This window comes from Cryptomeria japonica, chromosome 7, assembly GCF_030272615.1.
Source record: "Cryptomeria japonica chromosome 7, Sugi_1.0, whole genome shotgun sequence".
Taxonomy (NCBI): Eukaryota; Viridiplantae; Streptophyta; class Pinopsida; order Cupressales; family Cupressaceae; genus Cryptomeria; species Cryptomeria japonica.
The window spans coordinates 176943726-176962256 of record NC_081411.1 but is presented as its reverse complement, the minus strand read 5'-3'; the positions used below and the strand labels follow the sequence as shown (position 1 = coordinate 176962256).

At 37.3% G+C, this 18531-nt stretch overlaps 1 protein-coding gene across 1 annotated transcript; it reads right to left on the bottom strand.

Annotated features, from left to right (window-relative positions):
• Positions 1 to 12158: 12158 nt before the first annotated feature.
• On the bottom strand, positions 12159 to 13535 carry LOC131057155 (glucan endo-1,3-alpha-glucosidase agn1). Its single transcript, XM_057991337.2, has one exon. It carries the CDS (start codon positions 13533 to 13535, stop codon positions 12159 to 12161), a length of 1377 nt encoding a protein of 458 aa, XP_057847320.2.
• Positions 13536 to 18531: the final 4996 nt, after the last annotated feature.

The window sequence follows — 18531 nt, the reverse complement described above, 5'->3', positions numbered from 1 at the left end:
ATACTGATTGAAAAACACTCATAACTTTCAAACGGTATAACATTTTTTGAATCCGAAACATGCGTCACATCTTATGCTTCCTCTACTATAGGGAAAAATTAAAAAAAATTAAATTTCATAAGGTTTTGACCAAGTTAAGGTGGTCAGACGTAGGAGTTTCTGAATTTCTAAAAAGCTGTAGTAAAAAATTCATAAATAATTATTTACTTTATAAAAAAAATTTAAAAAATATGTGTCACATCCGGACATGAGTCTAATACTTATATTATAAATATTACAAAAAAATATTATGATTTGATTGTCATTAGGGTGGTCAGACATACGTCTACTTCTTATTTTTTTCCTAAAATTTTAGTACCACTGCATTGAAATTTGAAATTTTCATCAAATAGGATTTTTTTTTTTCCAAAAAACAACTAGTAGCTTAGAAACTACATTCAATTTTCTATATATTCTCTTCTTACATATTTTAAAAATAATGTTCACAACTTATTCAAATTTTTATGTCAAGTTGCATAACTCTGATTTTCTGAAATTTCATTGCCACTTAAGGGCCTATTTTGGCACACCATGATCCTGCACATACCCTTTTTGTTTGGGTCGGCCAAAATTTGTATTTGGTTTGGTAATACCAAACCAAATCGAATATCCGTTAATATTGGATATCCTTATCAGATATCCAATTTTTGATGTCACTATTGTGATGTTACCATTGTGATGTCACTATTGTGATGTCATACTTTTTTCAAATCAGATATCCATTTTTCTCAACATAAAAAAAATAGTTTAGTAAAATGGGCATAACTTTTGCGTTTCTTATTGAAATTTTGATTTTTTACAGGGGTTGGAAAGGTAATTCAGAGACCTATAAAATGGATGAGGTATTTTGATGATATTATAGAACAAAAATTAATTATAATCATTTGAATTTAGTCCTTCAATATTAAAACTTTAAATACTCACAAATTTTGCATACAAAGTCTCATTTTTTCCCTATCACCTGCTTTATCTATCACTTGTCTATCTATACTTATATATTATATTTTATCTATCTCTTTCTTCTCTACTTATGTCACTTATTTTCTCATCCCATCTAGATAAAAAAATTCTGAAGTTACATGCATCTCTGCGTATATCTCCATCTTTCTATTCCTCTCTCTCCCTCTCCCACTCCATCATTATCACTCCTTATTTCTATATTTCTCTCTAATAATCTCTCTTCTCTCTATTTATCTCCCTCCTCTACCTTATCCTACCTATACTTATATATTACTTGTCTCTATCACCTCCTTTCTCTCCCTATCTTGTCCCCTCTATCTCTATATCCCTATAGATATGTCTTCATGTGTTTATTTATATCTCATTATCTCTAAATCTCACTTATTCACTCCATCTCTCCCTCCATTTGTCTTACTCTCTCTATCACTTTCTATTAATATCTATCTCTATCTCCATCTTCACATCTCCATCTTTTTCCCTATCAATCTCTCTTTTTATATGTGCCTCTATCTTTATATATCTTCCTCTATACATGCTTAATCTACTTCTCTCTCTCTTCCTCTATCGCCCTCTTGAAGTATATTTCCCTTTCTCTACCTTTATCTCTTTATTTGCTCCATCTTTATATATCTTTGGCTCTCTCCCCACATCCTTCTCTATAGTACCTTTATATATCTCTATATCTTCCTCTTTGTCTCTCTCCCTCTCTATCTATCCCTATCTATAATCTCTATCTCTCTGTCTCACTCTCTTGCACTATCTATATCTCTCTATCTATCGATATTTCTCTTCCTTTATATCTCTCTATCTCTTCCTTTTTTAATCTCTCTCTTTACCCCTCTCTATCCTTTTTTCTCCATCTCTTCATATATTTATCTTTTTCTTTACCTCTCTCTTTCTCTATATCTATTCATCTCCCTCTCCCTTTATCTTCATTTTTTATCTCTATCATCTTCTCTCCTTTTAAATATCTAGATATGTCTACCTCTTTCTATCCATCCTTGTCCTTTAGTTTTTCTCCCTCTCACTTCATACTCCTTAATATCTATATCTCTATTTATGTCCTTGTCCTTTATTTCTCTTCCCTCTCTTTAGTTCTTCATCTCTCTTCACCCTTATATCTCTCCTTATTTGAAACTTAGTATATATGGTCTCCTAATGGGTTATATCATGACCTAAGGGGTCATAGAACATCATATGACCCCTTAGGACACAATATGACCCCTAATGACACCATATTGTCTCCTAAGGGGTCATATGGTGTCCTAAGGGGTCATAAAACACCATATGACCCCATAAGACACAATAAGACCCCTAATGACACCATATGGTGTCCTAAGGGGTCCTAAGACACCAAGTGACCCCTTAGGACACCATAGGACCCCTAATGACACAATGTGGCATCCTAAAGGGTCATATGTTGTCCTAACAGGTCATAGGACACCATATGACCCCTTAGGACACCATACGACCCATAACACCATATAGTGTCCCAAGGGGTCATATGGTGTCCTAAGGGGTCATAAAACGCCATATAACCCATTAGGACACAATACGACCCATGACGACACCTAAGGGGTCATATGGTGTCCTATGACCCATAGGACACCATATGACCCCTTAAAACACCATACGACACCATATGGTGTCCTAAGGGGGTCATATCATATCCTAAGGGGTCATATAACACCATATGACCCCTTATAACACAAGAAGACCCATAACAACATGATATGGTGTCCTCGGGGATCATATGGTGTCAGGAGACACCATATGACTCCTTAGGACACAATATGACCCCTAACGATACCTAAGGGGTCATATGGTGTCCTAAGGGGTTATATGATGTCCCAGCAACCTTTAGGACACAATATGACCCCTTAGCACACCATACAACCCCTAACAACACCATATGGCATCCTAAGGGGTCGTAGGACACCATATGACCCGTTAGGACACAATATGACCCCTAACAACACCTAAGGGGTCATAGGACACCATATGACCCCTAACGACATAAAATGACACCTAATGATACCTAAGGGGTCATATGGTTTTCTAAGGGGTCATAGGACACCATTTGACCCCCTTAGCACACCATATGACCCCCTAATGACACCATATGGTGTCCTAAGGAGTCATATGGTGTCCTAAGGGGTCATAGAACACCATATGACCCCTTAGGACACCATACGATGCATAATGATACTATACAGTATCCTAAGGGGTCATAGGACACCATATGATCCCTTAGAGGACCATACAACCCATAACAACATAATATGGTGTCTTAGAGGGTCATAGAACACCATACGACCCATAATGGCACCATGTGGTGTCTTAAGGGGTCATAAGACACAATATTACCCCTTAGGACATGATATGACCCCTAACAACATCATCTAATGTCCTAAGGGGTCATAGGACACCATATGACCCCTTAGGACACCATACGACCCATAACACCATATAGTGTCCCAAGGGGTCATATGGTGTCCTAAGGGGTCATAGAATGTCATATGACCCATTAGGACACAATACGACCCATGACGACACCTAAGGGATCATATAGTGTCCTAAGGGGTCATAAGACACCATATGACCCCTTAGAACACCATACAACCCCTTACGACACCATATGGTGTCCTAAGGGGCCATATAACACCATATGACCCCTTATAACACAAGAAGACCCATAACGACATGATATGGTGTCCTAAGGGGTCATATGGTGTCAGGAGGACACCATATGCCAGACACCATATGACCCCTAACGATACCTAAGGGGTCATATGGTGTCCTAAGGGGTTATATGATGTCCTAGGAACCTTTAGGACACAATATGACCCCTTAGCACACCATACAACCCCTAACGACACCATCTGGTGTCCTAAGGGGTCGTAGGACACCATATGACCCATTACGACACAATATGACCCCTAACAACACCTAAGGGGTCATAGGACACCATATGACCCCTAACGACACAAAATGACACCTAACGATACCTAAGGGGTCATATGGTGTTCTAAGGGGTCATAAGACACCATTTGCCTTAGCACACCATATTACCCCTAATGACACCATATGGTGTCCTAAGGAGTCATATGGTGTCCTAAGGGGTCATAGAACACCATATGACCCCTTAGGATACCATACGATGCATAATGACACTATATGGTGTCCTAAGGGGTCATAGGACACCATATGACCCCTTAGAGGACTATACAACCCATAACAACATAATATGGTGTCTTAGAGGGTCATAGAACACCATATGACCCCTTAGAATACCATACGACCCATAATGACACCATGTGGTGTCTTAAGGGGTCATAAGACACAATATTACCCCTTAGGACATAAATATAACCCCTAACAACGTCATATAGTGTCCTAAGGGGTCGTAGGACACCGTATGACCCCTTAGGACACCATACAACCCCTTGAGACACCATACCACCCTTTACGACACCATATGGTTTCCTAAGGGGTCATATGGTATCCTAACGAGTCATATAACACCATATGACCCCTTAGAACGCAAGAAGACCCATAACCACACGATATGGTGTCCTAAGGGGTCATATGGTGTCATGAGACACCATATGACTCCTTAGGACACAATATGACCCCTAACGATACCTAAGGGGTCATATGGTGTCCTAAGGGGTTATATGATGTCCTAGGAACCTTTAGAGCATAATATGACCCCTTAGCAGACCATACAACCCCAAACGACACCATATGGTGTCCTAAGGGGTTGTAGGACACCATATAACCCCTTAGGACACAATATGACCCCTAAAAACACCTAAGGGGTCATATTATGTCCTAAGGGGTCATAGGACACCATATGACCTCTAAGGGACACTGTATGGTGTACTAAGGGGTCATATTGTGTCCTAAGGGGTCATAGGACACCATATGACCCCTTAGCACTCCATACGACCCCTAACGACACCATATGGTGTCCTAAGGGATCATATGGTGTCCTAAGGGGTCATATAACACCATATGACCCCGTAGGACACCATACAACACACAATGACACCATATGGTGTCCTAAGAGGTCATATGGTGTCCTAAGGGGTCATAGGACACTATATGACCCCTTAGGAGACCATACAACCCATAACAACATAATATGATGTCCTAGAGGGTCATAGAACACCATATGACCCCTTAGAACACTATATGACCCATAACGACAACATGTGTTGTCCTAAGGGGTCATAAGACACAATATGACCCCTTAGGACATAATATGATCCCTAACGACGTCATATAGTGTCCTAAGGGGTCATACAAAACCATATGACCCCATAGAACACCATATGACCCCTTAGAACACCATACATCCCTTTACAACACCATATGGTGTCCCTAAGGGGTCATATAAAACCATAAACCATATAAAACCATATGACCCCTTAGGGGTCATATAAAACCATATGACCCCTTAGAACACAAGAAGACCTATAATGACACAATATGATGTCCTAAGGGGTCATATGGTGTCACGAGACACCATATGACCCCTTAGGACACAATATGACCCCTAACGATATCTAAGGGGTCATATGGAGTCCTGAGAGGTTATATGATGTCCTAGGAATCTTTAGGACACAATATGACCCCTTAGCACACCATATAATCCCAAACGACACCATATGGTGTCCTAGGGGGTCATAGGACACTATATGACCCGTTAGGACACAATATGACCCCCTAACAACACCTAAGGGGTCATATTATGTCCCAGGGGGTCATAAGACATCATAGGACACCATATGACCCCTTAGCACACCATATGACCCTTAATAACACCATATGGTGTCCTAAGGGGTTATAGAACACCATATGACCCCTTAGGAAACCATACGATGCATAATGAAACCATATGGTGTCCTAAGTTGTCATAGGACACCATATGACCCCTTAGGAGACAATACGACCCGTAACAACATAAAAATGGTGTCCTAAGGGGTCATAGAACACCATATGACCCCTTAGAACACCATACGACCCATAACAACACCATGTGGTGTCCCAAGGGGTCATAAGACACAATATGACCCCTTAGGACATAATATGACCCCTAACAATGTCATATAGTGTCCTAAGGGGTCATAGGACACCGTATGACCCCTTAGGATACAATACGACCCCTTAGGACATGAAATAAATCCTAATGATACCTAAGGGGTCATAGGACACCATATGACACATAAAAATACCAAATGGTATCCTAAGGGGTCATATGGTGTCCTAAGGTGTCATAGGACACCATACGACCCATAGCACCATATAGTCTCCCAAGCATATGGTGTCCTAAGGGGTCATACGACACCATATGACCCATTAGGACACAATAAGACCCCTGATGACACCTAATGGGTCATATAGTGTCCTAAGGGCTCATAGGACACCATATGACCCCTTAGAACACCATATGACTCCTTGTGACACCATATGGTGTCCCAAGGTATCGTATGGTATCCTAAGGGGTCATATAATGTCTTAAGGGGTCATATGGTGTCCTAAGGGGTTATAGAACACCATATGGCCCCTTAGGACACCATAATACCCATAACGACACCATATGATGTCCTAAGGGGTCATATGGTGTCCTAAAGGGTCATGGGACACCATGTGACCTCTTAGGACATAGTATGAGCAATAACAAAACCTAATGGATCATATGGTGTCTAAGGGGTCATACGATGTCTTTGTGACCCCTTAGGACACAATATGACCCCTTAGCACACCACACAACCCCCAACAGCACCATATGACCCGTTCAGACACAATCTGACCTCTAACAATACCTAAGGGGTCATATGGTGTCCTAAGGGGTCATAGGATACCATATGACCCCTTAACACACCATATGATCCCCAATGACACCATATGGTGTCCTAAAGGCTCATAGAACACCATATGACCCCTTAGGGACACCATAAGACTTATAAAAACATCATATGGTGTCCTAAGGTGTCATATCATGTCCTTAAGGTTCATGAGACACAATATGACCATTTAGGACACCATATTCTCTCTCACATTATTTATTTCCCTCAATTACCCTCGATCACCTCTCTCCTCCTATGGGTTTATAGATACTTCCCTCTCCCCCTCTACCTACCCCCTAATTACTCTCTATGTCTCTCTTCACCTCTATTCCCATCTCTCTTCTCTCTTTGTTGATACTTTCCCCTCTCCCCCCTCTCCTCCTACCCCTTAATAATCTCGAACTCTCCCTCTCATTCTATCTTCACCCCAATTACCCCCTCCTCTCTCTCTTTGCCTTCCACCTAATTACCTATATCTCTCTCTTTCACACTCTCTCTTCACCCCAATTAATCTCTCCTTCTCACCTCTCTCCCCCTCTCCTTTTTTTGATACTTCCCTATGCCCTCTCCTTGTCCCCTCTGAATTTTGTTGCTAGAGATGAGAAGGAAATGCAGAGAGACTAGTCTAGATCTTAGGGAAGAGAGAGTGACATAGAGGAGGAAATTATGAAGAGGTAGAAATATAAGCACCTTGTAGAGCTTGAGAGATTTAATGAGGTATTCATTGATAGTTAGAGATATAGGTCTAGAGAGGGATGTATAAATATGGACAAAAGAGAGGGAGGAAGAAACAAATAGGTGGAGTGATAGGTTTAGGAGAGAGAGGTGGAGAAAGAAACAAACATAGATAACATGGTTTATCAAAATTTATCAAACTCAATAAAATTCACAAAGTTTCTATTATTAATTAATTACTTATTTAGTTTATTTTGAGATGATTGTTACAAAAATTCATGCAATAGGGAAATCATATGAAAAAGTCATGAGTTTTTTATGTTTTAAAAATTAAGGATGAATTTAAATGAATTATAAATATTTTTTAAAACAAATAATTGAAAATCTACCTATTCCATATCATAGAGCTCTTAATTACCTTTCCAACGCCTATAAAAAATCAAAATTTTGATATAAAATGCAAAAGTTATGCCCAATTTACTAAAATGTACTTTTTTATTTTTTCAAAAATTTGATATCCAATGAAATCGGATATCCAATTTTAAAACATAAATTTTTCCCTCCATAATTTGGTTTGGGTTTTCTTTGGGATTTGGCTTGGAAGTGACAAGCCTGGAAAGTCAACTGAAAAAACGTGTTTTTCAGTATTCCTTGATTTTCCAGACTTTACACTGGTGGCTGACAACTATTTTTATAGCCAAAATTGATAAAACGAAAAGGGTTTTTTAAGGACGTTCTTAGCTTTCCAACAATATAAGGCTTGTCTTATTTTGACTTTAATAAATAATTATTATTTATTTTCTAATTGAATTCTTACAAAAGTCTTGATTGATAGACTGATTGAAAAATACTCATAACTTTCAAACCGCATAACATTTTTTGAATCTGAAACATGCGTCACATCCTATGCTTTGTCTACTATAGGGAAAAAATAAAAAAAATTTAATTTCATAAGGTTTTGACCAAGTTAAGGTGGTCAGACGTAGGAGTTTCTGAATTTCTAAAAAGCTGTAGTAAAAAAAATCATAAATAATTATTTACTTTATAAAAAATTAAAAAAAATATTTGTCACATTTGGACATGAGTCTAATACTTATATTATAAATATTATTAAAAATATTATGATTTGATTGTGATTAGGGTGGTCAGTCATACACCTACTTCTTATCTTTTTCCTGAAATTTTTGTACCACTGCATTGAAATTTGAAATTTTCATCAAATAGGATTTTTTTTTTCAAAAAACAACTAGTAGCTTAGAAACTTCATTCAATTTTCTATAGATTCTCTTCTTACATATTTTTAAAATAATGTTCATAACTTATTCAATTTTTCATGTCAAGTTGCATAACTCTGATTTTTTGAAATTTCATTGCCACTTAAGGGCCTGTTTTGGCACACCATGATCCTGCACATACCCCCAAGATAGATAGATAAAAGATTTAGCAACACTATCTTAATGAATGTGCTATGGATATAATGAGAGATAGAGGAAGAAGAAGACTTCCGTTCCACACCTAAAGCGAGAAGCTTGTTAGATGAAGAAGAAGAATAAGTCGATCTTCTTCAAAATGTAGTAAACATGCTAGAAGTATGTGAGAGCCAATAGAACAATAAGAGAGCTTCAAAGTGAGTGAGTGAACAAGCATATGAGTGAGTAGAAGTAACGAAAATTGAATAAAATTCTAAAGAGAAAGCTAGAGAGAAAAGTAGAGAGAAAAAATGAAACCAAAGCGAGAAGATAAACATGTTGGGACAAAAATGGGTGTCAATGGTCATGAGAGGCATTCTAGGCACATGTGTAACTCTCAAACATCCACCTTTAGACTGTCAAATTCGTAGAATGCTAGAACAATGCGTGGATGTCTCTACTGTGCACTAGTGCCTATGGGTGAAACAGTTAGCAAAGTCGAGAAAAGTACAAGGCAAGTGAGATGGATAAAAGGACAAATTGGTCAAGAAGGTCTCCAATCGACGTAAAGAAGAGGTGCTTATGTAGCATAGAATTACATAGGGTGCAATTTACAACACTAGATCTCTATATAAATAACATCTTCTATCATTCATAAGGACTATTAAGTTGGTAGGTATTACAATCTAATCCAATCTAGAGAAGTAATACAAATGAATAAGTGTTGGAAGTGAGTTGCCCCCTAGTCAGTGGAGCATTCAACGCTGACCTCGGGATTTACAACATGTGCTTCCTCTCGCCTCCCATGGATCATTGTCTCTAGCCATTGTGATGTTCATTGATAGCTCGATATTTTTGCGTAACATCAGTGGTGATTCCAACAATTGGTATCAGAGCGCTGGGTTATGGGTTTGAATCCCACAGGTCGTGTTGAGGGGGGATTGTTGGAAGTGAGCTGCCCCCCTAGTTAGTGAGGTGTTCGATGCTGACCTCGGGATTCGCGACATGCGCTTCCTCTTGCCTCCCGTGGATCCTCATCTCTGGTCATTGTGATGTTCTTTGATAGCTTGAGATTTTGGCGTAACGACAACGGTGATTCCAACAATAAGCTATCAAGATATGGACTAAAATAATTTTACACTCAAGTATAGATTTAAGTTTATCATGTATTTTGATTATGTTATTGCACTAACACTTTGTAGGACTTCCTTGAAAGATCATTGCATTACCACATCTATGTGGAGATCCTTGGAAAGGTTTCAGACCTAAGGTAAGCCTACCATTTCAAAATTTATCATTAATTCAAATTTTGTCCTTGCGAGGGCACGCACTTTATCATTCATCATTGTTTATGTGGAGGTGAGAACACCAACATAGGTTTGACTTAGGAAAGAACCTATACAACACAACCATTTTTCTCTGATTTTCATGTGTGTAGGTATAGATTCAACAACAAGAGAGTTATATATGACCACAGAGCAAACAACAACATACACCAAAAAAAAATGAACAAACAAAAATCCCCATAATAGGGAACCCATTGTGCTTGTACTACTATAGTGACCCTCAAAGACAATCGTATAGAGCCTTCTAATTCTATTTTTGACCTTCTTCTAAAGCCTCTATCATCTCTAGACTAGGGCTCCTAGTGCTTTTGTACTGCATAGTCAACATCAGATTTCAAATCTAGTTCCTCTCTTAGTCTTTGTTTCATGTTTGTCTTATTGTTTATTCTTTCCACTATGTATATTTACTTAAAAATACTATGAAACTAAATCATTTTTTATAGTCAACCTTGATCACATACACACACTTCACTATCTCATTTCTCATCATAAAAAGGGAACAAGAATCATCAATACCTAGCTCTCCTCTAAGTATAATAGTTAGGCCTATTCCTATTCCCCAATTTTACGAGAAAGAAATTGAGATCTTTAGATTACATAGTTTGTCTTAGGATCTCATTTCCAATTGTTTCACAACTACACTTGTAGTCTAGTCAAGAAGGGTAGAAATCCTAAAAAAAATGAAACAATCTTTCTTTTATGATAAGGATTTTAGAACTATTTTGAATGGAAGGTATAAGTTAAGGTGATCACACGTAAAAATAATACAAATTGAATATTATTATGGTATATTTATAATAATACAAAAAGTATGTGTAAATATTAACTATAATTATACAAAATATGAAAGTAAACATCAACAATACAACAACCCTATGAAACATAATAGTACCCTCCTAAATCAAATTCCCCTGAAAATTAGAGATAAATAAGTAATCAAACAATCCTATGATTCCATTTATAGTTTAAACATATATAATTAAAAATAATTTTAAAAATTTGAAGGTCGACATATAAAGCTAAGCATAAAAAGTTGGCATGTTAACATATAAAGCTAAGCATAAAAAGTTCCATGTTATATGAACAAACAACTATTTAGACTCTTGCAATATATAGCAAGCAGAATTCCTTTAAAAAAATAATGTAAAAAGAATTATAATTTTAAGCAAATTTTTTGCAATAGAAGTCAAAATTGTAGTATGGCATATAAATAAAATTTGGTTTGTAATTGGCCAACATAAAGATTTGTTGATTTAGTATAAATCTTGCTTTGCTATTAGATGGAATCTGAGTTCTAATCATGTTTCTTAAGTAAAAATTATTAAAGATATCAAATAACAAAGTAAAACAATTGACAAGTGCAAGGGAGAACTTGTGGTCTTGGAAGAGAGGTCACAACTTCAAGTCTTCTATAGGTAGGGTATGTACACCTCATTTGTAGCATAATTAGGTGCCTCTTGCATAGAATGCGGGATAGTCTTATATACTATACCATGTACCTAAAAACATATCACTTAGTATCATAGACTACAAAATGATCCATTTCCATTTCCAATGAAAAAATTGTAAGTGATAGTAGATTCAATTTATTAATAAAATTAAATGATACTAAATGAATCCACAAAAATAAATCTTGTTTAATATAAAACTTAATATCATAAAAGATGAAACTGAAATTGTACGCCAAAAGACACATGAACCTTAAAAACTCTAAAACTCATGCTCTCACATAAAATGACAAAACCTCCCCCAAAAAATTGGAGGGTAGCAAGCCAAACACTAAACGTAAACGTATTATAATATTCATTCTAAGTAACGCCCACCAAGAAAGAGCTTATTGTATAGACTAGCACCTCTCCATCACGGTGGCATCCTTATATACATGTTGTGCAGGTCGAGTAAACATTGAAATTGTAGTTTACGGAACTCCCGATGGGTTTGCTTCCAGTCAGCGTACTTATCACGCTACCTCCACGCCTCAGTACGGCCACCTGCTGCCCATCCTCGAAATCCAGTGCCCACGTGGATACGCCTGCTGGAGCGTTGAACGTTGCAGACGAACTTCCAGATCGTAATTCCACCGTGGCAGGACCAGTCAGCATCGATGTCACGTACAATTTATCAGTGAGCTGGTCGGAATATAACACCTGGCACCCGTCAGCCGGCAGAATAACGTTTTTACTATGGGTGTAGTAAAACATGAAGAGCGAATCCCGCGTGATGGCAGGTGGGCTGCCAGACTTATACCAGCTGATGTAATACTGCCCCAGCTCTAAGAAAGCACGGTGGGTAAACCCCGCCACGTCGGCAGAAGCCGTGCTGAGTGGCGGTGCCACATAGGAGCTCTCCACCCAGTCGTTCCATGTCACGATCTCGACGAGAGGAGGGCTTAGCTGTATGAGCTGCTCCCACTTTTTGATCCAGAGCCCCGGACCCTGGTAATTGCCCTTCACTTGACAGTTACAGCTGTTGAGATCCTTTGCCTTGCAGGCATCGGAGCAGCAGGTGCCTAGAATGTTCTTGAAGAACCAGGGGCTAGGGCTCGCCATGTACACTTTCCCGATATCATTGCAGGCGGTCAGATAATTCTGGTCCTTAGAGCCGGAAGGGTTCTGGAAGTCCGGGCTAATGTAGGGCCACGCTGACGTGTCCCACGCAAACATCCCATCGACAACATCAGTGAACTTCTCCGCCGTGCCGCGGACTCCCCAGTAGGAGCCGTCCGTGGGGAAAAAGGGGACGAAGAAGAACTTGCCTCTGCCTCCGGCTCTTTGAAATACGTCGTTCCATCCGCTGAGAGCAGAGGAGTAGCCGTATTCTGCCCACCAGGAATCGTCGTTGCCGAGCCAGGAGGTGAACAAGGGTTTGCCTCGGTATTTCATCTGGTTGGGGTGGGTTTCATAGCGGGTGAGCATGGTCACTAGTTGATCGGGCGTGAGGTTGCCATTGGCGTCCTTGTGAATGTCAGCGGAGAAGAAGATCTTGAAAGACGAACCCACTTCTCTAGCTGCCTGGTACATATTGTCTACCAGATTCTGGCGCCACACATTGCTATTGAGAGCGAAAGCGTCAATTCCTTTGCTCTGCGCAATTCGAATCTCCTGCTTGAGCACATCTATGTTGTCGTTGGCAAAGAGCATGTAGTGGGCAAACACCAGCCGCGGATCTGCGGCTCTTGCTGGGCAGAGAAAAACGCAGGTGACAATTAAGACAATTGCAAAGGCCTTCATTGCTGCACTGCTCATACCCATTGATCACAATCTTGCACTGTTAGATCTGTATGTCTGCAGATATATTTATACAAATTGGTCGGCGGTGTGACTCACATTCCACTGCGGATAAGGCAGTTAGGGCATTTTTAAAGTTTTTCTAAGCCGCCGTGATGGGAGTTAATGAGATATGCATGATGATGTAGTGGGTACGCGGCTCCCACCAAGGAAAATATCTGTGTGGGCTTTCACGTTTCTTGACTTTAGAACTTAGTTGACCTTCAAGATCGGCTAAAAATTTGACGACCATCTCTGCCTATAAAACGGAATTTTTCACAGGCAAGTGCCTCCGTGGGAAATTCCTAAACTGTCGAATTCTCTCTTTACTGAATGATCCCAAGCTAGGTTCTTTGAATACGACGAATCTTACTCGTATCAGTGTGCACGATGAGACGTTTCTGTATCTAAATACTTTATTCTGATTTGAGCGTGACATAAACCCTCTAGATAAAGATGAACCATTGTTTAATTATAACTAGCGCTTTTGCTGGAAGTAAGTGCCCTGATTATGTGGATAGAATTTATATTTTATTAGTTCTTGTCCATATTCAGGATTATTAATGCATTCAATGCGCATTGAATGTATCAGTTTTTAAGATAGTCAATGACGTGACACTGTTTTAAAATATTTGCATACATTTGTATTGTTCAAATTGAGGCACAATTTTTTTTTTTTGGTAGAATACTATTTTCCTAGTCAATGATGCCAGCTAGGTACTTTGGGTACGGTCTTGATATTAGTTCAGTGGACGGTGAATCACTTCTGTAAATACTCGATTCTGATATGAGCGTGACATAAACCCTCCAGATAAGATGAACCATTGTTTAATTGTAACTTGCACTTTTCTTTTAATACGGTGTAGTGATTATGCTGATAGAAATTATATTTTATTTAAAATTATTTTTAAATATTTATTATACCGAATATTTTCTTATCTAAAAATAACTTTTAACATTTTAGATATTGGAATGTATATTTGAACATATTTATTAATTAATTAAAAATTAGAATAAATATTTTTAATTTTTAATTAAATAATAAATTGATCTGATGTGCACTATGATGTATAAATAGCTATTATCAAATTATAAGAAACAAAAATTTACTTTTTATTGTTTTACAATTTAAAAAATAAAAATGAAAAAACTTCTAATTTTCAAAAATTCTAGCATTTAAAATGACATGGAAAGTCTAAAGTCATTGGGAACTATTTATATGTTTGGATAACCAAAAATTACATGTCTAAATAGTTACCCTTTAAATTTAAAAGAGTCACAATTTGAAAAGAGGTATAATTAATGTAAATTTCATTTGATAATAAAAGGTTAAATATTTTATGTTTTAAATCTTGCGAAAGTGGAAATTTTATTATTTTTAAAAGAAGATATTTTTTTCATTTTTTTTTAGGAATAAAAAAGTTTGGCAAGGATGTTTTATAAATATCAATATTCTAAATATAAGATTGATACTTGTTATAAAATATATGTGTAGTAATATTTCTTAAAATAAATCACGACAGATATGAACCATAAACATGTATGCAACAATTTAATCAAGTTTGTTCTATTGTAATACTTTCTCGTGCACTTGTATGAAGCATATTCATACATATAATCAATGTAGCATAAATCTATATTCGTCTATAAAACTTGGTCATGCACTTGTCTGCAATAAATGATTACAAATATACATACTTTGGAAGCTGCAACAAGTAGATTTAAAGTTGCTAGAGGTGCATTTGATGTTGAAATGAGTGTGTTTGAAGCTATAATAGGAGTTAAAAACTATGAAACATTTAATATAGAGTAGAACTTATAATTATGAAATTACAAGAATTTCATTATTCAATTGTTGTTTATGTGGTTACATTTTGCTATATTGATCAGTGGGGTTGCATTTCATTAGTTGATAATAAAATTACAAGCATTTGATTGGATAATATGGAGCAAATGGAAGGATATGAATTCATGGATGGAATTCCTATTGTGCATAGGTGAAATCAATGGTAGAAGTGATATGAAATCTAATTTGAATACCAAATTTTATTGTGATATGATATGTAGTGTATGATTGTTTAAATGGGGTTTGCAATATTAATTAATGGTTGATATGATATGAAGGCTTGTCTTAGTAGCATTTATAAGTCTATTTTGAGAATTGTTGTAAGAATATTTAAATTGGGTTGGATTTGAAAATTTAGAAGACATGAAATAAATAGCACATATCATTATGAATGTAGAGGCCTTGGTTAGAATATATCTATTGTTTTTATATTGTAAAATTAATTCTTAATAATGAGCCGACAAATTATTTTGAGTTATAATAGGGTTTATCTACAGAATGAGGGATTAGTTGGGCATAGTGGAACAAAAATTTAGTCGAGGATGTTAGAAAAGTTGAACACTTATTTTTGAAATATGGTCAAATGTATCTACAAACTAGACAAATGTCATGTCAATGATATTTTTTAGCGGTAAAAATTAGCGTTTCACTAATTAGGATAATAAAACCACGAATCTCACCAAATCAACCATACATTTAAAAAGGGGGTTGTAAATCCAATAGATCTAGCAATATTTAAATTAGAAAAAGGGTTGAGATATTGATTAGATTTATTTATTTTTTGTTTGGCCTTTTAGAGTCAAAATTAGATTTGGATTGTAAAGTTCTAGGGTAAAACACTAGAGAATTAGAGAAAAATAATAATAGCATCTTGTGTTCCATATTTTAGACAATGAAACAAATATAGATATGAGAAGAGAAAGTGAATAAAAAAATGTAGTTAAAATTTTGGGCCGAATTATTGAGACCAGGGTGGTAGTGTGACCTAGTCCTACAACTTTAGAACAAACAAGCAAGATATTTTCTGGATCAAGGAGATGCAAATGATCTATTATTAGAAGATCTTGACTAAGGAAGTGAGTGTTGCCATTGATGTCAACCGGTGAGTAGGAGGTTGCTAGCATTAGAGATTGATGTCAACCGATATGTTGTAAGCATGAGTTATCACTGATAAGAGGTAAGATGAAGAAGTGTGTTGGAATGTTAAGTAAATACCGGTAAGGCATGAAACCGGTATGTATGAAGGTTGCCTGCCAGTTTGTGATGAAGAGGCATAATGTTAACAAGATCATAATGAAGCAGTATACCGAAGAATAAGGTGAGTTGTCGATGTGTTATGTTGTCGGTAAAAGAAAATGTTCAATGTGTCGGACATACCAGTAAGGGTATGTACCGGTAGAAGGATTTGTTGGATGAACAAGTATGAAACGACCCTATGTCGGTGAGTGGGTCATATGCCAGGTGACAAGAAGGGAGATGTCAGTGTGTTTGTATCATCGAGGCAAGGTAGTTGTAGGGACATGTAAGCATTTAATGAAGTCCCCCTTGATTCACGGATTGAAGATCAGAAGTTTTGCGGCTCAATGAAGAATGAATGACATAAGAAGATGAGAGAGTTGTTGGCATCATGATCGAAGCATGGAATTAGATTACATGATGACCTCGAACAAGAAACATCTAGATCTTAAATATGGTCAACAAAAAATCAAAGCAGAAGAGTAGGGTTAGGCTTTCTTTTTTGAGCATACATGCATTGGACAAATAAAAAACAAGTACAAATTTATCTCCTCAATGCAGGTGATCGATTCAAGGAAGATTGGATTGGATTGGAGACATATTTGGTCATTGAGAAAAACCCTAAATGCACTACGTTTGAATTGGTTTTTGGCGTGAAGGCTCAAGTTTAAATATGCCATCTTGAGAATTTGATTGATGATGAGAAAGTGTGAAGAAGGGTGATCAGTGTGTAGTCAAAACAATTGGAAAGAAATTTTTGAGTGACTGTGTGTGATAATGGAGCATAGGAAGAAAACCAGTAAAGGTGCTCATACTGATAGAGTGTGTGTGAAGAATATAGAGGGAAGAAATACCTGCAGAGTTAGAACCGGTGGATATGTTGTAGAAGTTTAGTGTGATCTAGCAGAGGCAAAAAGGACTAATCAGCGTGTGAGATCCAATAGAAAGGGAAAGCAGTAGAAATGATTATGAAAGTGACCAGTAAAGGTGAAACCTATAGAACAGAGTACATGAGAGTTACAAAACTTTATTTGTAACAAGGATTTATCACTGTATTTGAAATCTATCAGTTTGATCACTAAGTTGATGCTTAGTGTAGGGGTTGTAGGTCCTTTGAGTTGGTGCTCATAAATCAGGGGTTGGTACTCCTTTGGTTGGTGCCCTAAAATTGTAAACGGATCGATCATTTTCATTGTGAGGCTGGATTGGAGTAGAAGATCTCCAACAACTATTATCACTGAGGTTTTTCCCACATTGGGTTTCTAGTTTATGTGATGCAATTTTTGTGTGTGTATTATTGATCTAGTAACTATTCTTCTTTCACACTTGGTTTGTATTATTTGAGTAACCAGTCTACCCATTGTTTGTTCTATATACTATCGGTATATCCCTTGGGAAGGAAAGTGTTTAAATCACTAGTTGACCCCCTCTCAGTGATCCATTGTGTCAAACAATTGGTATCAGAGCCTAGGTGGCCTGTTTTGTCAAAGCGTTCTCTAGCTTGGGTAGATCCTATCAAGTGTACACAATGGCAATAAATGATTCTGTCTCCTCAAAAGCTCCTATGTTTGATGGTGTCAACTATGCCTTTTGGAGTAGAAGAATGGAAACCTATTTGTCCTCTCTAGGTTGTGATGCTTGGATGTTAGTTAAAAATGGGTATATAGTCCCAAATGTACCCCCTACTGATCCAGATGCTAAGAAATAATATGAGAATAATTCTAAAGAAAAAATGTCATTCTTAGTGGGTTGTCTGATAATGAGTTTGTTAAAGTTATGCACTGCTCATCTGCCAAAGAAACTTGGGATAAGTTGCAGAAAATATTTGAAGGTGATGCTAAAGTCAAGGAAGCCAAGTTACACACATTGAGAGCACTATTTGAGGGTTTGAAGATGAGA